The sequence below is a fragment of the Periophthalmus magnuspinnatus genome, chromosome 21, assembly GCF_009829125.3.
Source record: "Periophthalmus magnuspinnatus isolate fPerMag1 chromosome 21, fPerMag1.2.pri, whole genome shotgun sequence".
NCBI classification, from domain to species: Eukaryota; Metazoa; Chordata; class Actinopteri; order Gobiiformes; family Gobiidae; genus Periophthalmus; species Periophthalmus magnuspinnatus.
This window is the reverse complement of record NC_047146.1, coordinates 29,236,590-29,258,874: the sequence shown is the minus strand read 5'-3', so window position 1 is coordinate 29,258,874 and position 22,285 is coordinate 29,236,590. Positions and strand designations below refer to the sequence as shown.

The 22,285-nt window shown below is 45.0% G+C and overlaps 1 protein-coding gene across 1 annotated transcript; it reads left to right on the top strand.

Moving 5' to 3' along the window:
- Positions 1–1,860: 1,860 nt before the first annotated feature.
- On the top strand, positions 1,861–21,309 carry LOC117389440 (thrombospondin-type laminin G domain and EAR repeat-containing protein-like). Its single transcript, XM_055230399.1, has 15 exons — positions 1,861–1,942; positions 3,863–3,927; positions 3,993–4,142; positions 4,738–4,982; positions 5,058–5,151; positions 7,058–7,205; positions 8,110–8,241; positions 10,134–10,251; positions 10,538–10,652; positions 11,093–11,273; positions 12,180–12,238; positions 20,013–20,189; positions 20,422–20,600; positions 20,828–20,929; positions 21,011–21,309. Exons 1-15 carry the CDS (start codon positions 1,861–1,863, stop codon positions 21,162–21,164), a joined length of 2,001 nt encoding a protein of 666 aa, XP_055086374.1. The 3' UTR covers positions 21,165–21,309.
- The last annotated feature ends 976 nt before the right edge of the window (positions 21,310–22,285 follow it).

The window sequence follows — 22,285 nt, the reverse complement described above, 5'->3', positions numbered from 1 at the left end:
AAGACATAAAACAGGATACAGAGGAGACAAGACTGAGAGGACAGCACATAGGAGACAGAGAAGCAGAGGGACGAGGCAGCACAATGTAGAAAAGAATGAGAAAACAGCAAAGTCATAAGATTACAGAGAGGACAGCAGAGAGACGGGACAGACAGGAGACAAAATTGAGAGGACAACCAAGTAGCAAGACAGCAGAGGAGACACCTAGGAGGCAAGACTGAAAGGACAGCAGAGAGAAGAGACGGCAGAGGAGATGAGACACAGAAAAGGCTGCAGAGGAGACAAAGAGATGAGACAGAAAGGACAATAAAGACAAGAGACAAGATGAGACACAGAAAAGGCTGCAGAGGAGACAAAGAGATGAGACAGAAAGGACAATAAAGACAAGAGACAAGATGATAGAGGAGATGAGATTGAGAGGACAGCCCAAAGGTGAGACGGCATAGGAGACAAGGTTGAGGAGACAAGGCTGAGGACAGTAAAGACACGAGACACAAGAGGAGGCCACAGAGACAGAAGACAGCCCTACCTGTGGACTATACCTGGATATTACTGTGGAATTAGTGGGACTAGGGGATTTTTATATTTTGAGATTTTTTTCATTTTTATATAAATATTCAACTTTAAGTGTGACTGTGCTTTGGACATGAGCCTGAAAATGCAGCAGTAATGGTTTTTCAGCAGGAGTTTGTTAATGAAGTTCTCTGGAGCAGCTTGTCCTCAGAACACAGCAGGTGGGATGTTTAAAATGCATATGGCAGGTTTTAATGATTTGATTAAAACAAAACTGTTGTAAATATAAATTAAAATTTTATATCAATCAAGAAGAAATTTGTGAAGAAAATTTGAAAAACTGTTGAAAATTACAATGAAGAAGAGAGTTCTGTTTTATTCCATATTGATGATACCGCACTAGGGAGAATAATTCGACACCAATTCCACGCAAAAGAAACATATTTTTTCAGATACTTAACTGATCATTATCAACAAAATAAAGGTGTTTTGACCTGCTTAAACAAAGGCTGCTAGGTGACAGTTCTGGAATTCCCTAGCATGATGTCATGATTTCTAACCAGGAAGTAAAATTTTAAACTTAAAAATTGCCAAATTGGAAAATATACAGAGCACACAGCTGCACACTAGCTAGTGTTCTGTCTCTCATAGCTAACAGCCATTTTATTAAAATAAACATAAAATAAACAACCTATTAAAACATATTAAAATGAAGATTACCTAATTATTTGTATATTTATAATACTTTAGTTTGTGGTGTTGTTTTAATATTTATTATGCCTTAGCATTAGCATTAGTGTTAGCATTGACACAAACATCTCTCTTTCTAAACAGAAGTGTTTTCTGGTAAAGTTTTCATTTGATTTGTGTAGTGTTTAACATGTTGTCAGTGACATCCACCCGCAGCTCCGTGTCCACTTCCTGATCTCTTAATATTTATTAATTTTTTATTGGCAAACAATACAATTGGACAGGAAGTAGTGACACTAACAGTGAGGCTGCCAGGGCACTGTTGTGCACTGAGCCAATTTTTCCTTTTTTTTTTTTTTTTTTTTTTGTAAAATCTTAAATATAATGATTTTAACTGTGTTTTAGTAAAATTAGTTCAACCTGTCATAGGTACTTTAACCATTCTGTTATTCTATGTTATTTAAAGATGCACAATGTAACATTTTGGAGCTGGGTCCATTACCTGCTTGATGTTACAGTTTTGCCTGGAATGTTCCGTAGTATCTCATTAAATGTATCTACCGGAGACTGGAGCTGAGGGGCTGAGGAGCTGGCAGGGCCCCAAGCGTACACATCTGTGATGAGGGCCACAGGAGCCGGGTGCACCTGAGAACCCCTATGTCAGAGCAGGATGTGGGCTTCCAGAGGCCTGCTGCTACTAGAACTGTTGATGCTGCTGTTGAGCTCCGGGACCCTGGAAGTCAGCTGGATGCCCTGCACAGGTAAAACTACAGAGAGCAGGAAAGAGAGGGGCCCCATTGCCAGACTGACCCATGAATTTTTAGGTATGTTCTGGTCCATCATTCTGGTCCATAATAGGAAATCATCCCATGAATCAAGTTTGTTTGGGACCAATAAGATCATTGGTGTGGTAAGACTAGGGGCCAGGACTCCCCCAGAAAAGATTCTTAATCTCAGTGGGACTATCCTATTTAAAGGTCAATCAATCAAATTAAATAAGGGAAGTTTATTTAATTAAAACCTGAAACAGGCCTATGAAAAGTTTGACAACCACTTCTTTGCTCTAGTATAGTAAACTCTACACTGTGCAGAAGCAGTCTTCTCTGAGAGGAAGACCTGTGTCACATCTGTGCTGTCAAAGTTACTAACTTTGCTGTCAAAGTTACTAACTTTGACAGCTGGAGCATGACATTATAGTGTTTTTATCTGGTAAAAAGTCCCAGCTGAGTGTTATAAACTTGTTATATCAGACTAAATGTTCAGATCATTTCATATTGTTAAAATCTTAAGATGTCCAACCATGTTTGCATTTCTCTCTTATTATGTAGTTCTGAGGAGCTAAAGTGGCTTAAAGGGATTGGATTTTGCCAGATGGGCTCTGATGAAAGAGACATGACTGACAGAAAAGGGACAGACAGCTTTCCTTAATTAGTGTAGGAATAAAATGATCCAAGCATAGCATACACTTTTATAAAAGTGAAGGTGTGAAATTAGTGAATCCACCGCAGGACTGTGTGTGTGCGCATGTACTGTCTGTGAGCGCTCTATGATCTCTGATGGGTTTGAAGCTGTAAAGTGTGTGTACATGTCTAATGGCTCATATGGGGATGTCTCATTTGTTTTTGAAGCTCTAAAGTGTTCTATTTACTGTGTGTGTGTGTGTGTGCGCGCGCGTGCGCATGCGTGCGTGTGTGTGTGTATGTCTGTGTCTGTGTGTGTGTACATGTCTGATGGCTCACGCGGGGAAGACTTTGAGGTGGCTGTCTTTGAAACCTGAGCTGGGAGCCTCCCTTCATTCATCCTCAAGCAAACAGCCGCAAGAGGGGAATCCCCTGAGTTTTCCTTTTACTATTACGCTATAGAGCTAATATCAGAGCTAATTATTTAGCAGAGCTAACTAACTTCAGAGCTTACTAACAACAGAGCTAACTAACATCAGACACTAGCACCAGCACCACACCAGACCCACAGACCAACACCAGACCCACACCAGACCAACACCAGACCCACACCAGACCAACACCAGACCCATACCAGGTCCAGACCAGACCCACACCAGACCAACACCTGACCCACATCACACCAACACCTGACCAATACCTGACCCACACCACAATAACACCTAACCCACATCACACCAACACCTGACCAACACATGACCCACACCACACTAGCACCTGACCCACATCACACCAACACCTGACCAACACCTGACCCACACCAGACCAGCACTAGACCTACACTGGACCCACACCAGACCAACACCTGACCAACAACTGACCCACACCACACCAACACCTGACCAACACCTGACCCACACCATGTTAACACTAGACCCACACCTGACCCACACCAGACCAACACTAGACCGACACCAGACCTGCACCTGACCCATACCAGAGCCACACCAGACCCACACAAAACCTACACCTGACCCACACCAGACCAACACTAAACCCACACAAAACCCACACCAGACCCACACCAGACCCACACCAGACCCACACCAGACCCACACCAGACCCACACCAGACCGACACCATACCCACACCAGAAAAACACCAGACCAATACCAGATCCACACCAGAAAGAATAAAATGGATGATCTTTGTTCTGATGATAAACCAGATGAAAACATCTCTGTTGTTATCCTCCTCAGATCTGCTGCCTCTGGACCTGTTAGTTCGAGTCCTCCCAGACCCTTCACAAGCTCCGTCCACACATGTAAATGAGAGTGAGTTAGACCCATGTAGGCCTTCACCATGCTCATATTCTCTCTGCTTGCTCAGATACACATGGTCCAGTCCCGAGGCTCCAGAGGTCTGCGTCTGTCTGCACCGCTCAGCTTCCCAGCCACTCAAGTCTTTACAAACTGTGAGCACTTCCCAGAGGAGTTCTCTCTCGTGGTCACGTTCAAGCTCCAGTGGCTCAGACCTAAGGTGAGGGCAAAGTCTCTGACCAGGGATGCCTCTAACACAATAGCTCAATGGGTTTGTTGGTTCTAATTTCACATTACAACATTCAGCCATGGTGAATGGCTGAATGAACGCAGGCCAACATTGTAAATAAGTTTTGGTATAAAGTTTTGTCATAACATAAAGGTTAAAGGAACTGCACTGATTAATGATTGGTTGCAAGTTCTGGGAGTTAGGTAGTCACGATTCAGATCAGAGAGAGTCAAATGAGAGACTCATGTGAGGTTCATTCTGCTTTCTGATTGGATAATTGTCTTGAGAACCAAAATACCAAATATATAGGACGTCATGTTCAATGTTTTTTTTTTTTGTAATTAAGAATAAATCAGCATTATGACCTATATTTGAACATGTCTTGTTGTATCAGGGGACACAAATCATCTTTAGGGAATTCAAAATCAAAATCCTACATACAGTTCCTTTAAATGAAAAAATAACATGTTATTACAGTTCAGCTCCTTGTCATTCTAATGTAGATCTTCAGTTTTACATTGGTTAAGCTGCTGTTTTATCAATTTCCCTGATCTTCATACAAAACAATATTGTTCCTTGTTCCCAGAGAAATGAGTGGCTCTTGTCTCTGCTGGATGAGGGCTCAGAGGGCTCTGGGGGCAGACTGTTGCTGGGCCTGCGTGTGTCCAGAGATCAGCTGCACTTTCTGTTTCCTGAGGGGGGCACGGGACACAGGCGGAGAGTCACGTTTAAGGAGGTAGCACTAGACAATGCCCACTGGCACACCCTGAGCCTGGCCGTGACAGGACATTACTTCAGCCTGACCGTGGACTGTGGGCTGCCTCTGGAGATGTGAGTACAGACGTCAGTGTAGAGATAGAGAAGGAGACCTTTTTAACTGTGTTTAACTTAAATCGCTGTTTTCAGAAAGCAGAGCCAGCCCTTTCCTAGCGCACTTAACACCAGAGGAGCACACTTCTATGTGGGCAGCGATGGGCGGCAGAGAGGAGATGTCTTTTCTGTAAGTCCAATTTCAGTATTTGGCTGAAATTATTTTTATTTCTTCATTTCAGCTTCAAGGACTGAATTATCTTGTCAGGGTAGACATGTTTTGTGAGTGTGTGCCAGTTCAATTTGTTTTCACTGAATGTTGTAAATTCCCTAGTGTAAATGTTGGTACATTGATTTTTATCCATCAATAGATAGATACTTCCCCCCAGCAGAAATTCAGGTGTCCAGTAGCAAACAGAATCAGTTTGTGATGTATTATGAAGTTATGTATGCATTTGACACTTGAGGCCTGCTTTTATCCAAGCAAGGCAGTTTATTTGTACAGCACAATTCATACACAAAGTAATTCAAAGCGCTTTACAGAAGAAGAAATCACATTAAAATCACACTACAAACAAATGAAAACATAAATAAGCATAATAAAATTAACTTTATAAGAGAAGAGTGCAGAATAAAAAACATTCAATCAGAACCGTTTTGAGCCTCGATTTAAACATTGTCAAAGTAGAAGCCTGTCTCACATTTTCAGGAAGACCGTTCCAGGGTTTTAGTTGCATAAAACTGAAATGCTGATTCTCCATGTTTAGTCCTGAGTCAGGACACCAGCAGGAACGGAAGTCCTGCAAGACGGTTCATACTAACATGTGGGAGATGTACTTTGGTGATAGGCCATGGAGAGACTTGTTCACAAGCAGAGCCACTTTAAAATCTATTCTCTGAGCTACAGGAAGCCTGTGCAGAGACCTGAGCAAAAGACTTATATGGTCGTACTTCCTCGTTCTAGACAGAACCCGAGCAGCAGCCTTCTGAATGTACTGCAGCTGTCTTACCACTCATTTGCGTTTGGCCAGTGAGCGGGCCTTTTAGTCTAACCTACTGGAGACAAACACATGGATAAGTCTCTCCAAGTCTGGTTTAGACAGTATACATTGGTTTGATTCCACACACTGATCTGTTGGATGCAGTGGCAGAGTGAATCCACTGGTCTATATTCACCTACTGCCAGTGAGACATAGATCTGAGTGTCATCTGCATAGTTATGGTAGGACACATTATTGCTGCGTATTAACTGACCTAACAGCAGCATGTAGAGGTAGGACAAAAGGGATCCCAGGTCAGGGCCATGCAATCTGAGACACAGTTTCCAATTTGTTTCCTCTGTCTTCTAGCTAGGATTTGAACCAGTTTAGTGCAGTACCAGAGATGCCCACTCAGTCTTCTAGTCTCTGTAAAAGGATCCCATGATCAACAGTGTGATCAACAAAGCAGCACTCAGATCTAACAGGATCAAGACTGAAACTTTTTCTTTATCAGTGTTCAGCCGGATGTCATTTGTCACCTTGATAAGAGCAGTCTCAGTGCTGTGGTGGGGTCTAACTGACTGGAAAACATCAAAGGAGTTATTCATTTGGAGAAAGTTAATAAGCTGTTCTAACAGCTGGAGGGTTTGTTAATATGGTTACTTTTTCAAACAGGACACGGGAGTTGTTACTGCAATTTCCAATAATGTCTGAAAAATACCTGTCCCTTGTTCTACACAAACTTGGTGGTACATGTACATCTTTTCTCTGTAAATCTCATAATGGACCTGTTGCTTTGACTTGCACCATTCCTGCTCAGCCCTCCCTTTTCTGTGCCCTGACCAAGTCATCATTTGTCCACCTTAGCTGGTTGTTCTGGCCAACCAGCTAAGGTTGTGCATGATAATGTACTGTGTATGATAATGTAATGTTGTTTTCTCATCAAAAGCATACCTGGAATTGTGCTTTGTTTCATTAATACATGTTTAACACACAAACCTTGCAAACAGAATACACTCTGTTTGAGAGAACCACAAATAAAGCATTCTATGTCTTCTCTATTGTTAACTCTTATGGTGACATTTTGCATGATTTGGTGTGGCTGTGTGTGTCCAGGGCCTGCTTCGACAGCTGGTCCTGCTCCCTGGGTCAGACGGCTCTCTCAGACTGTGCCCCTCCTATGACCCCTCTGTGTCGGAGCTTTCTGTCCCCACAGCACTGAAGACCAGTCTAGTCCAAACACAGGGGCAGGCCTACCCCTATGGTGAGTGACAGCCATGCTCTGTCCCTATAGATACCGATTTGTCCTTGCAGGCCCCCATCTGTAGGCCTACCTCTGTCCCTATGTCCCTCTGTCCATGTAGGCCCACCAATGTCTCTGTAGGCCCCCTCTGTCACTGTAAACTCCCCTCTGTCCCTGTAACCCTCCCTGTGTCCCTTTAGGCCCCCTCTGTCCCCTTAGTCCTTCTCCATCCCTGTAGTCCCCTTCTGTCCCTGTAGGCCCCTTCTGTTCCTGTAAGCCTCCCTCTGTCCCTGTAGGGCTGCTTCTGTCCCTATAGGTGTCTCTATAGTTGTAGCCCTGCAGGCCCCCTCTGTCCTTGTAGGCCCGCTCTGTCCCTGTAAGCCCCTTCTGTCCCTATAAACTTCCCTATGTCTCTGTAGGGCTCCTTCTGTCCCTATAGGTGTCTCTATAGTTGTCCGTATGTCCCCCTAGGCCCACTCCCATGTCATTGTAAAACCTCCTTGTGTCCTTGTAGGGCCCCCTCTGTCCCTGTAGATGTTTCTATAGTTGTCCGTCCGTCCCTCCCTGTAGGCTCCCCTCTGCCGATGTGTCCCCCTCTGTTCCTGTAGGCTCCCGTCTATCCCTGTAGTCCCCCTTCTGTCCATATTTATTTTTTATTTATTTTATTTAACCTTTATTTTACCAGGTAGGTCGGTTGAGAACCAATTCTCATTTTCAATGACAACCTGGCCAAGAAGCAGAAATTTCAACATACAACAGAATAACATCCATACAGGCAAAGACATGACAAAACAACAACACTAAGACAGTTACTATATGTCCATATGTCCCCTCTTTGTCCCTGTAGGCTCCCTTCTATCTCTGTAGCTCCCCCTCCCCCCTTCTGTGCCTGTAGGTCTGCTCTGAGTCCTTTGTGTGCTTGCAGAGGCTGAGGTGCGAGTGACGGGGGGTACCACACCTGACTGCACAGGTCTGGAGGAAGGACAGCTGTGGTTCAACACTGGCCTCAAAGCACTGTACCTGTGTGACGGGGGCCGATGGACTTCACTGCTGCACAGTAAGACTTTCACATAGTTGTAATTTAGAAGGAATAATTGTATATTTGTATTGCTTTTCTATTTTTTGGTATTTATTTATTTACTTATTTTTTAATGAATTAGTTTCAGTAAAAGCATTGATTACACTGGTCAACACTAAATTTATTGTCTTTTTTAGTTGATTTAGGATAATTTTGATGTGCTGAATCCAAAAATCACATTGGTTTTGCTCAATCAGGTCAACGTTCTGAACTAAGCAACGTATTTTTTTTTTGGACGATTTTGTTTACATGTATGAGTATTTTCACGTCATATGATTCAAAATTCTGTTATATTTCTCGCTATAAACAAATTCTGAAGATTTTGCATGTGCCAACTTATGACTAATTGTTTTTTTTTATATTACAAGTGAATGAAATGGCTTCGACTAGAAGACCTTGCAAAAATAAGCCTGACATATTCTGCTACATCTGTGGTGAATACACCAATGTTCCTAACAGGAATCAAGTCACAAGTTTCATAAAGCGTGCTTACCATGCTTATTTTGGTATTAAACTTGGTGACCAAGATGAAGCTTGGGCGCCACACATGGCATGCAAGTCATGCACCGAGTATCTGCGTCAGTGGACTAAAAGCAAGAAGAGTTGTCTGAAGTTTGGAATTCCCATGGTTTGGAGGGAGCCCACATCAATAGCTACTTCTGGGCTATTGATGTGACTGGGATCAACAGAAAGAACCGAAGCAGCCTCAAGTGAATCAGCACGTCGTCCTGTAGCTCACTGTGATGAAATTCCAGTACCTGTCTTTGTAGAAGTTCCTGACATCAGTGACAAAGATTCCTCCAGTGTGGTTCCGCATCCTTTTTCCCAAAAGGAGCTAAATGTTCGGGTTTCCTGAGAATCTGGGATCACTGAGTGATGAGCAGGTGGAGAGATTCCATCAGGACATAAAAGAGATGGAGACCAGGTATCAGGGACGCTGGGATGCAGTCATGATGGCTGATTACTGTTGGACTCTGAAGAGAGACATCCCTGCTGCTGAGCATTCAAGGGGTTCATAAAAACAGAAGTTCATGTCCTGAATTTTGCACAATGATAATGTAACGTTCCAATTTACATGTACTTACCTTTACCAATTAACATAACGTAACTTTTAATTAATACATTCTGTTAGAAAACTATTTTTTATCTCCTAAAACATTTTTTGGATGAGAAATATTAAAGAAAATCTACTGATAATGTCACAAAATTGTAATCAATTTAGTCAGAAGATCGGATTTTTCAAAATCAAATTAGCATAAAAACCTGACCTGACTGAGAAAAATGGATATCATTTTTGGATTCAGCGGTGCAAAATGGTCCTAATTCAGTTGAAAAAACACAGACAACTTTCAAAAATGTTTTTTTTTGTAACCCAGTGTTATACAAAATAAACCATGTGGTGGTGGCATCATTGGTGGCAGAAATAAGTAGAGCTGTCAAAGTATTGAAAATCAGATTTATCATTCAGACTAAACATTTTCACAAGTATCAATACTAAAAAAGTCACAGGACAGAAATGAACCTTTTTTGAATAGCTTTAGAATGATCTTGAGCTGTACCAGAACAAGTTTAAGTCTGGTATATGCCTATGGACCTCTATGGAACCTTACTACAATTTAATGTTTAAAATCACATTCTATTGTCTAAAGAAAGAGTGTTTTTGTATTATCATTCTAGACAACACTAGAATTAAATAAATACATAAATCACCAGACTTTTTTCCAAAGAGGGAAAAAGCACAATCACAAAATATGTTAAAAGTCAGTCAAAGTTGTGGCATATTGACAAGGTCCCATCACCAAGTACAAAAGGCACCTTTGATCAGACTTTTATCCTTGTCAGGTTTCACATGTTGTGGTGCTGTGCTGCAGGTAAACAGCGCCTGGACTATGTGGATGACTACCAAGATCTGTACACGAACTCGGAGACCTTCGATGTGGAGGTCTTCACCATTCCCAACGAGGGCCTGTTCCTGGCCACAGCCAACAGGTAACGGGTAACGGCAGAACAGGAGACACAGGTGACAGGTAACACTACAGGACAGGTGACACAACAGGACAGGTCACACCACAAGACAAGTAACACCACAGAACAGGTGTCACAACAGGACAGGTGACAACACAAGACAGGTGACATTACAGGACAGTTGACAGCACAGGACAGGTAGCACCACAGGACAAGTGACAGCACATGACAGGTGATACCTCAGAATAGGTGACAGAGAGACTTGGACTGAAGGTCTGGGGGTGTAAATTAGCTGCTGTGTGTCTGCCAGAGACTCTCGCTCCGGCTCAGGCATCTACAAGTGGATCCTGGGCTCCTTCCAGAAATATCAGAACATCAGCACCCATGAGGCCCGTGCCTGGAAGTACTTCACCATCAGTGGCAAGGTACAGTCCTACTACAAGTCTCAGCATGCCCTTGTCTGCCTCTGTCACAGCCATGTATGTTTGCGTCATCTACAGACAGTCCCATCATACAGTATATTTATGCACATTAGTCACACTCAAATATTTCCAAAAGGCGAAATTGCAGGTGAACCACAAAAAAACTTACTCACACAAATGTGAAAACAAAAGGCTTAGGAGAGGCTTTTCTCTTGTCTTCAAAGTTAACCTGGCTCCTTCTGGATATTGCTGTGATGCCTAGGTTGCAGACAGAGGGCTGTTACTCTTCTCAGGAACTTTTGTTTGAGCTTTTCTATTATTATTGTTTTTTTACTGTTCAATGCGTTTAAATTGCCCCTCCAGACAAATAAAGTGAAATTAACTGATTGAACAACTTGAATGTGTTGATATTGACGGTGTGGTTACTCTCCTCTGGCCTGCAGCACTTCCTAGTGGTAGCTAACTCGGGCGAGGTGCAGCAGGAGCGTTCAGTGTTGTACCGTTGGAGCCCAGTCCGGAGGCGCTTTGTACAGCATCAAACCCTGGACACACACTCAGCTCTGGACTGGGAGGCCTTCCACATTCACAACCACAGCTTTCTGGTGGTGGCCAATCACAGACAAGGTACCAGGTCTTCCTCAGTACTCCTTCTGCTGTTTGAAGTGAGTGGTGATATCCGGCTGATGTTTCGCAATTAGAGGAGATAGTGTCCATAAATGAAATAAAGAGTAGTGCTGTGGAGGCCTTCAAATGTTGCGCTGTGTTCAGGCTTGTTCAGGGAGCTCCGCTAATCTCTGATCAGTGTTTGATGTTGCTGCAGCAGAAGCCACAAACCACAGCAAGAGGAGAGCCTGTCTCAGCCGCCCTCATCTGCCCCAACGGCCCCTGGTTTGCTGTGAAGACATCTGACGCCAACAAGGAGGGTGGGGGAGGGAGGGAAGGAAGGAAGGAAGGAAGGAAGAGAGGAAGGGAAAAAGAGGTAGAAAGAGGAGACATGCCATTCACTGTAGAAAAACAGCAGATTACCTGTAGACTACGAGGTAATTACAGAATACCACTAGAAAGCATGAGGGGTTGTGTAGTGTTGTCATGATACTAAAATTTCAAACTCAATACTAAGGAATAGACTCGATACTCCATACTGATTCTGATACCACAATGATAATAAAAAACACTCTTTATTTAGACATTAGAATGTGACTGATAACATTAAATTGTAGTACTTTTTTGAATATTACCGTGTGGTCTTATATCTGTGTAATCCCTCAGTCAGATAGGTTCCATAGCGGTCTATGAACATATATTAGTATATGTGGTCTTATACTTCTTCAGATACAGCTCAAGAGCATTCTAAAGCTATTCATTTCTGTTCTGTGAATGTGATTTTTTCATTATCGATACGTGCTAATTTTGATACAAGTGCTAGTATTGATTAGTATCTGATTTTCAATACTTTTAACAACCCCAACAGTGTAAAAATAAAGAGGAAAGTCATACATTGTGTACATATTAACATGTATCTGTGTTCAGCTCGAGACTCAAACCACAACATCGACAGTGTGCTCTACAGGTGGAACCCTCTAACCAAGGTGTGAAACAGTCCCTCTCATATACTCCATATCCCATAGTCTCATGACAGTCCAGTTATTTTTATTATTTCTTTATTTGATTGGGACAATGCATGCTAATGAACAGACATGATACAACATGAATGTAAACAGCAGGGGTCACAAAAGGGCCAAAATAAAAAAAAATTGCACACTACACTCATTGCACATTCCACTCTTTGCACAGTTCCCATTATTGCACTATCCATAATCTTGGGCATTTCACTCATTGCACAGTTCCCATAATTGCACATTACACTGATTGCACAGTTGACATTATTTCAGCCAGTTTGGCCACCTATTCAAGACAATTACATTTTATTCCCACCCACTTCATATTTGCCCATAAATGCAAATATGTCTTTAGAAAAGTTAAAATCACATTGCCACTATAGATGATGCACGTTTTGGTTTGACCATAACCAGTTTTTCATTAGAGCTTTAAAAAAACTGTACGTGGGACATTCTCTCAGGGTTACCAGGAGACTATTCCACAGGTCTTGAAGCCCCAGTCTGTAATTTCTAGCAATATATATATATATATATATATATGTATATATAAACGAAAGTTACGTATGTAACTACGGTTCTATGAATCCCAGATGACCGCCAGAGGCGGTGCTTCAAGCACCGGATGATCACTCTTGCGCATGCGCAGGTCGAGATTTAATAACAACAAATTCACCTATGACCTTCCGGTGACCCACGTGAGGCTATATAGTCACGTGACTCCGGAAGCGCAGTCCCTTAATCTTCTCGTGAGGGCACGAGGATTCCGAGGGACAGAGACCTCTGGCGGTCATCCGGGATTCATAGAACCGTAGTTACATACGTAACTTTCGTTCTATTTCATCCCTTCTGACCGCCAGAGGCGGTGCTTCAAGCACTGGATGACTTGTCACAACATGGTCACGAGGAATCCATAGACCACGACAAGTAACCTACCTCCTCATAATGAAGCATGATGCTTGCGTAACACTCCATCCAGGGAATGGGGGACCGCAACATTCACCCGGTAAAATCTGGCAAACGTGCAGGGTGAGGTCCAAGAGGCCGCAGCACAGATCACATTTAGGGGAATCCCATGCATAGCAGCCCAGGAGGTAGAAAGGCCCATGGTTGAGTGGCATCTCACGCCCTCAGGCATCAGCCGCCCCTGCGAGGTATAATCATGTTTAATGGTCTCTACAACCCACCGAGAGAGACGCTGTGTAGAGAGAGCCCTACCCTTACGTGGGCCAGCATAACACACAAACAGATTTTCCGACCGTCTTATACCTGCCGTAACCTGTATATAAGCCTCCAATGAGTGAACAGGGCATAAAGGTTCTGTGGTGAATTCCATGCCAAACCTCGCCAACTGGAGCGGTTGGGCATTATCAGCAGAAGATAACACCTTAGGGAGGAAAGAGACATTAGGCCAGAGAGTTACGCCTGAGCCATCAGCATGCCATCTACAGCAGGACTCATTGACAGACAGGGCCTGCAGTTCACCCACACGCTTACCCGAAGCCATGGCGAGGAGAAATGCCGTCTTAAGCGACAGCCACTTAATGTCTGCCTGGGCAATAGGCTCGAATGGATGAGCATGCAGAGTCTCCAGGACCAGTGAAAGATCCCATGAAGGAGCCACTGGTCGTGTAGGTGGATGAAGCCATCTAGCACCTTTCAAGAAACGGGAAACGTTCTTGTCACTGCCCACAGTGCCACCATTCACCCCACTGTGCCAGCAAGATATTGCAGCCTCATATACCTTTAATGTCGAAGGCGACAGGCCACGATCCAAAAGTTCCTGCAAAAACGCCAAAATAGCAGAGACTGAACAGCGCACGGCATCTTGTCCATGTCCCTTGCACCATTCCTCAAACAGTTTCCACCTGTTTGTGTACAGCCGCCGTGTCGATGGTGCCCAGGCATTACAGATCGTATGTCCTATTCCTCCAGCATACTCTGAGAATGCGACACCGGGCCTTGCAGAGGCCAAACCCAGAGCTGAAGGCGGCTGGGATGGGGATGCAGTATTCGTCCCCCCAGCTGGGACAAGAGGTCCGTCCTGGCAGGGAGGCGCATTGGAGAGCTGCAACAGAGTCTGTGCAGAAGTGAGAACCAGATCCTCGCTGGCCAGAATGGGGCAACCAGCAGAAGCTTGTGTCCCTCCTGCAGAACCCTCAGGAGTGTTTGATAAATCAGGGGAAAGGGAGGAAAGGCGTAGAGGAGAACGTGAGGCCAGTCGTGAGCCAATGAGTCCTGACCCAGCGGGTTGGTGTTGTCCCTCAGAGAGAACCAGAGAGGGCAATGGGTCGCTTCCTGTGAGGCGAACAGATCCACTTAGGCCCTGTTGAAGACCCTCCAAGATGGTGCAGACCACCTCTGGGTGAAGCTTCCATTCCCCCGGCAAGAGAGTCTGGCGAGAGAGGAAATCTGCCACCTGATTCAGCGTCCCCGGGAGATAGGCTGCCCGCAGGCTGGCAAAATGGACGGACGCCCACCTGAGAAGCTGCTGTGTTCTCTGTGTGAGATTCACTGATCTGGTCCCTCCCATGTGATTTATATGGTAAACCACCGACCTGTTGTCTGAACGTACAAGCACATGCCTGCCTTGCAAGTTCGGCAGAAAATGGTGCAGTGCCAAGTCCACAGCCATTAACTCCAGCACATTTATGTGTTCTTTTATCAGGCTCGAGGTCCATGTCCCTTGTATCACACGACCTTGCCATGTTGCACCCCAACCCGTGGAGGATGCATCCGTATACACAACCTCTCTCCGTGACGGTAGAGGCCCCAACGGGACGCCCTGTAGGATCCAACGTCTGTCTCTCCACTGAGACAGGGAGTGCAGACACTGGGGAGACACACGCAGCCTCTTGCGTCTCTGTGCCACCTGAGTTGGATCCAGATGCAGGTTGTTCAGCCACATCTGCATCGGCCGTAATGAAAGTAGTCCCAGCGGAACTACACTGGAGGCTGCTACCAACATGCCCAGAAGCTGGAGATATTGCAGGAATGGCAGGGCCTCTCCCTCTTGGAATGCACCCAGCATCCCCATGATGTTGTCGACCCTTGTGGGAGAAGGGCACGCAACCATGGTGACAGTGCTTAAAGCCATCCCCAAAAACACAGTGTCCTGGGTCGGGACCAGATTGCTCTTGTCCATATTCACACACAGACCCAAGCGGCTCACATGCTCGAGTACAAGCCCTGTGTCGTGAATGGCCTGGTCGCGGCTGGGTGCACAAATTAACCAGTCATCGAGGTAAGGTAGAATCTTCAAACCCCGCGCCTGTAGTGGAGACAAGGCTGCTGCCACCACTCGGGTGAACACCCTGGGTGACAGGGACAGCCCAAACGGGAGGACCCTGAACTGAAAATGTCTCCCCTGAAAAGCAAAACGAAGGAATCTCCAATGATTGCGTGCGATCGGTACATGAAAATAAACATCCTTCAGGTCGATTGTCATGAACCATTCGCCTGGGGAAAGTGCCTGAAGCACCTCTGAGGTTCGTAGCATGTGAAAAGGCATGACTTTTAAAAACACATTGAGGCCTCGCAGGTCTAAAACTGGACGGAGGTTGCCAGTTTTCTTCGGGACAAGGAAGTATCTTGAATAAAAAAAACCCGGATCCTGCCGAGGGTCTACGTGTACAATTGCACCCTTTTCCAGCAGGGTTGCTATTTCCAGATTGAGTGCTACGGATTTTGCCGGGTCCGAAATGGCAGTCATTCGGACCTGGCCGAAAACAGGAGGCCGGCGTCGGAACTGTAGGCGGTATCCCCGTGATAAGGTGGTCAACACCCACATGTCTGGGGTGTTGGCAGCCCAGTACTGGAGCTGTTCCGGGTTGAAACAACCGACTGCCGGCCTGGGGGCTTCACCTACGGCCCCCCCCCCCGGCCTCTCGAAGGCCTGGAGGGCTGGTGACCAGACTGTGATGACCGAGGCACATGTGAAGCCCTGGGCCGATCACTCTGTGAGCGCCCAGACCTTGTAACAGGCCGCCGGGGAGCCAAAAATGGGCTTAATGGTACAGCATATGTCTGCTGGTGTGTAGTGGATGACCCAGGAGCAATAGGAGGAGGGGCTCGTCAGTGAAGGCCCGCCAGCTGATGTCTAGTCTGAGAGGCCTGGGCTGTCCGTTGCAAAGCTTCCAGCGCTGCCTCTCCAAAAAGTTCACCCGGAACCACAGGTAATCCCCTCAAGGTTCTCTTACATGTCTCGGTTAAGGGAGATTGTGCCAACCAAACCTGCCGACGCACCTGGGTCAGGATGGACAGCAGGCGGCCCTGCTCCCTTGACATAAAAGCAAATGCTTGTAGGGACGTGTTGACCAAGCCTTGCGTAGCCGCATCGACATTAGAGGCCGCTAGTGAAGTCGCTAAACCTATCAGTAAATGGGACAGGGAATTGCCGATACGACACATGCGCGCCCCAGAGTCGTAAGCTTTACACAGCAATTCGTCAGTAACCCGGCACTGAGGTCGCGGGCACCTGGCATTGGGTCTCAGAGCCTCGTCTGGAGCCACAATAAGGGAGGCCACAGCTGGTTCAATCGCTGGCATATGTCCCAATCCAAACTTGGGCGCCTCCTGCATGGCAGCAAGGACCCTTCCATCAGACGTCAGTTTAGAAAACGCTTTTGTATCTGACCAGCAGGCATGAAGTTCCTTAATATACTCCGTAGAGGGAGGAACCAAAAAGGAAGACGCAGAGCTCTGTCGTCTAAAAAACGCACTAGAAGCCATAGACTGCGCCGTCGGTGCCTCCAGTTGTAACCGTGCAAAAGCCACGCGTAAAGAGGAGGCAGCTGAGTCATCGTCACCTCCCTGAGAGCAGGTGGAGTTGTGTGAGCTCAACTCTGATATGTCAGAACACGCATCCAAACCGTCCCCAGTATGCGGGTCAGTGTCATGGAAGTGCGTATCTGATGCCGCCACAGACAAGGCATCGTCTTCACAAACAGAAACCACATCCCGCTGGGCAGCTCGCTGGTCGCTATCCCGGGTCTGCATGGACTCAATGAGAGCTCTCATTCTAGTGAGCTCCGAAGTAAGGCTAACCACCTTAATAATCCCGCAGAGCGATCCCCTTTGCTGCGCTTACGCGGAGCAGGGGAAGCGTCGACAGCAGAGCGCTTTCTCCTCACCTTCCTGCTCACCGGCAACTGGGTGTCCTGTATATCAGAGGGCCCAGCTCCTCCAAACGCGGCCAGGCGGTCAGCACGCAGGGATCTCGGCATAATGCTGCAACTCATGCAAGCATTCTCCGTCAAGCCCTCCTTAAGGTGGTCCACACCCAAACATAAGGGGCATAAATCATGTCCATCCTCCGGTTGAAGCGGGGCCATGCAAGCTCTACAGCACATGGACTCCATCACAACAGACGCTAGATCAGGTTGAGCTGAAAACGCCACTCTTGATCCGCACGCTGGGATAAAAAATACCACGTCGAGCCGAAAACGCCACTGGTGGTAGACTCAAAACTCAAAGCGAACAGTAACACTGCTGATAAGAATGAACTAAAGAACCGAGCACGGTTCCAAAATAACAGATATTTTAGCCGAATGCGGCAATAGTCCACACAAAGATTCGAGCTGAACCGAACACGGCAGGAAATACAAACCAGCTCCACCAACCCGGTGTCGCTTCCAACAAAAAATGCAGTAACTACTTACCATACGGTTCTTGTGAAACGTGCACCTCACCGGCATCAGGGAAACACCCGCTCCAGGTGAGGCACTCCGCCCCGCACAGCTTACGCAGCCCCTGAGGGGCGAGTCGCACTCGCTACCCCGTGATAGACTGCACTCAATTCACAAGTCACGGGACTCTGAGCAGTAAGCTGTCACCAAAGGGAGAAACAATTGTGGTACGAAGCAGTATTCGCGAGTAGCCACAACACACTCGACCTAAGCGCGAGAAGAAAAAAGGGACTGTGCTTCCGGAGTCACGTGACTATATAGCCTCATGTGGGTCACCGGAAGGTCATAGGTGAATTTGTTGTTATTAAATCTCGACCTGCGCATGCGCAAGAGTGATCATCCAGTGCTTGAAGCACCGCCTCTGGCGGTCAGAAGGGATGAAATAGAACCATTTGTCCTTACTGTGAGTGGTCTTGCTTCTCCACAAACCTGACTCTTATTTGGCATGGAGGAGGACCTCCTCCTACTTGTTTCCATGGAAATGTTGTTCCTTTGGCTATAATCTTCCACATGTCTATGGAGAATGTGCCGAAGTATGGGTTAAACTTTCTATTTCCATGGAATCATGCAGTTGACCTTCCACCTCTAGAAAGAAAAATGTAAAATCAGTCAACTCGATAAAAAGTTGTAGGAGTGAAGATGTTTCGCTGCTCATCCAAGCTGCTTCTTCAGTTCTGGTCAGATCCCTGGTGGACACTGCTCTGTTTCAAGGGTGGAGCTACACTGAAACTGAAAACACCTACTGTTTACCGTTTCTGCTTGTAGGCTAGGTCTATGGAACTACACTAAGTGTGCACTGTGCCTGAGTCATATTTAGCATAGTCATTCAGACCCCTAATTGGTGCTTTTACACCTATTAGCATCCTAGCTAACCCTCTTGTTCCCTTTGTTTGCTTTGAGTCCGAGGATGGCATCATAGATCAGTGATAGATGATGTCTAAGGCACCCATTCCTGTTGAAGGAAATATTGTGTTTCCTAACAAAAATTGCTTCTTTAACTTTACCCTTTTTTTCTTTGGCTAAGATCTGTACCTCACCATCTTCAAAAGAGTGGTCAGTGGCTTTAAGATGGAGATGTGGAGCTCTTGTGACAGTTTTGGTACATTCTTCTATGGAGTGGCTGTTTAGTTTCTCCAATATACAACACTCACTGCAGTCTTCAACTTCACTGCAGCGAAATGTCTTCACTCCTACAAATTTGACAGTTGACAGATTTTACATTTTGCTTTTACTCTGGATCAGACCTGGATGACTGAGGGATTACACAAACCCCTCCAGAAATGTACATACTATCACTTTAAAGGGCCCATATTACACTATTTTCTGATCTATGTTGTTTTCTCATCAAAAACATACCTGGAGTTGTGTTTTGTTTCATTCACACATGTTTAACAGACAAATCCTGCATATTTAGGCTAAGTTCTTCTCTCAAACAGAAAACACTCCTTTTGATATCATAATACAACAACAACAACAACAAACTTTATTTATAAAGCGCTTTTCATACAAAAAAAGTAACACAAAGTGCTTTACAGTGCATTAAAAACAGTCCTACCCATCAAACCCACCCAACCACCCCACAGCCAAACAACCCAACCCCAACACATCAATAAACATAACCAGACAACCCCCCGCCCCAACGCACACTCCCACCCACCACCCCAATACAGGAGGTGCTCCACTGTGTTTTTAAACTCCATACACCTTTACTAGAATTATTTAGATAATTTCAGCCCAATCTTTACTAAACAAAAGGTAAAATGTAACTGTTAACTTGAAGATTACTGCTTCATGACATCACATGGTTGAGCTTTAGAGATGTAGACAGGCTAATAATGATTACTCAAATGTGTGAATGGAACAAAACACAACCCCAGGTATGTTTTTGATGAGGTAACAACATTCTAACGTGCTTTTAAGCTCACAAGAGTCAATTTTGTGTAATACAGGACCTTTAAATATAATGATAATGACTAGGTATTAGTGAAATGCATGGTCTAACCTATCACAACAGTGTAAACCCAGCACTAGGCCTGTTCAGACTAACTGCTCTGTTCCAGCTGTTGGAGGTGCACCAGACCCTCCGCACTGTGGGGGCCTATGACTGGGAGTTCTTCTCAGTGAGGCAGTACCATTTCCTGGTGGTGGCCAACACCTTCGACGGTAGAACCACCTCTGTGAGCTCCACCATCTTCATCTGGAACCAGGGACACTTCCAGCACTTCCAGGACATCCCGGTGAGTAACAGCAACTCGGCTCAGCAAAATAATTGGATAAAATGATTAGATTGGATTAAAGTGCTTATGTCAGGTTTTTTGTATTTCTCTAATTCTGAGTTGGACAGATTGGTTGACTGATTATGGCAGCTATGTTTCAGCGAAATGAGTAGTCTAACTTGTCATATGCATTTCAACGCCAAATGAAACCACTATTCTGCCATATTGTTGCTGTGGTTATGGCTGTGTGCAGACACAGGGGGCAGTGGACTGGGAGGCCTTTTCGTTTGAGGGCAGGTATTTCCTGGCTGTAGCCAACAGTCAGAGAGTGTCTGAGACAGGCCCCAGCGATTACAACATCAACTCCACTATCTATGAGCTCCACCTACTAACACTCAGCTTCCTGCGCTTCCAGGACGTGCTCACCCACAGGTAGGTGCTCACTGCTGTCCTTCTCTGCACTAGCTGGTCCTCCTCTACCTCTCCTCTGCACCTGCTGGACCTCCTCCTCACCCTCTGCTCCTCCACACTCCCTGACCTTCCTCTGCTCCTCCTCTACACCCTTGGCTCCTCCTCCACACTCTCTTCTCCTCTTCTGCACCCTCTGGTTTCCTTGTTCCGCTAAATGCCCTAATGTTCTGTTCTAAATGTGTGTGCAGTGCAGTGGATTGGGAGTTCTTTACAGTTGGAGATGAAAGGTTCTTGGTGGTTGGAAACTCTCATGATGGCAGCTCGTACTCCCTGAATAGTGTCATCTACAGGTGAGCCCCTGAGCTGCAGTGGCTGGTTTGTATCTGTGTGCGGTGTGTCGATTTGTGTGCTGACTTGTGCTTGTGTCGCAGATGGCAGGGATACGAAGGCTTTGTGCCCGTCCACACTCTGCCCACATTCGGCTGCAGAGACTGGGAGCACTTCTCCACCACAGATGGTTCATTCCTGGTGTATTCTAGTGCCACTTCCAGGCTCAGTAAGGTATTCCGCCTCAAGACCTACTGATGTACCATACTTTATATTAGAAATGTCTTCATCGAAGAACGTATTAAAATGAACTATTATAAGCTTGTATTCATAAACACTGGCACCAGGCTAATGGACTGATGAAACAGTAAGCTATTTATAGAAAAGTATTTTTAACAGATAATATATGGTCCAGATTCTCTCATGTAAAACATGTGATATAAGATATATTTATTGCTCTCGCAATTAAAGCATAACTGTGTTCATCTCAGAGGATCTGATCTGAGCTGTATCAACCAACCTTCACATATGAGTGCTGTTAAAATATGATTTTTTTTCATGGTTAAAGTTTCCTTTTTATAATAAAGATCTAATTTAAATATTGATGAAGTTTTCTTACTATTTAAATACATTTTGAAAACATGTGCTTTATAACTGCATAAAACATAAAAATGCTATAAAATATTCCAAACTGCTGCTGTCTATCCTCCTTCCTTAAAGTTTAGAGTCTAGACTGAACTTTAGAAGCATATTATCCAAACCATATCTTGGCATCACAAACATCACAGGGTGGGCACTTCTGACGGGCTGGATCTGATGGGTCTGCTCATAGCACATACCCTAACGCAAAATGGTGCTTAAAAATAATCTAAAGAAAACACAAATTCTTTTTGAAGAAATTACCTGAAACACGTCATACACTTTATTGGAAGAATAGAACACTGTTAGAAAAGTGCAAAAATGTAACAAACAAAATGTAACAGTCAAAGAAGAAAATCTAAATTATAAATAAAATGGGTTAAAGCAGACCTATTCTGTAAAATCGACTTTTCAGAGCTTTTAACCATGTTATCGTTGTTTCCCTTTCTCATTTACTCTCTCAGAGTTGTATTTGGAGTGATTTGTGCATGTTTGAGCTATTACAAATATCTTATTTTCAGGATGCTATGTTGCAGATCAACCCTCATTTTCACCACCGCTGGCATATGCCCACTGCTCTGTACTTACTTCATTCTCCAATTTTATTTTCTTAATCTGTGATACACATTGGATTCTGCAGCATCACATTTTCATTTTGGTACAAATGAAAAAATATCCGTTATTCAGTAGCATGATGTGCAGCTATCCATAGGAGGTGCCTACAATTCCATGGCTCTTTG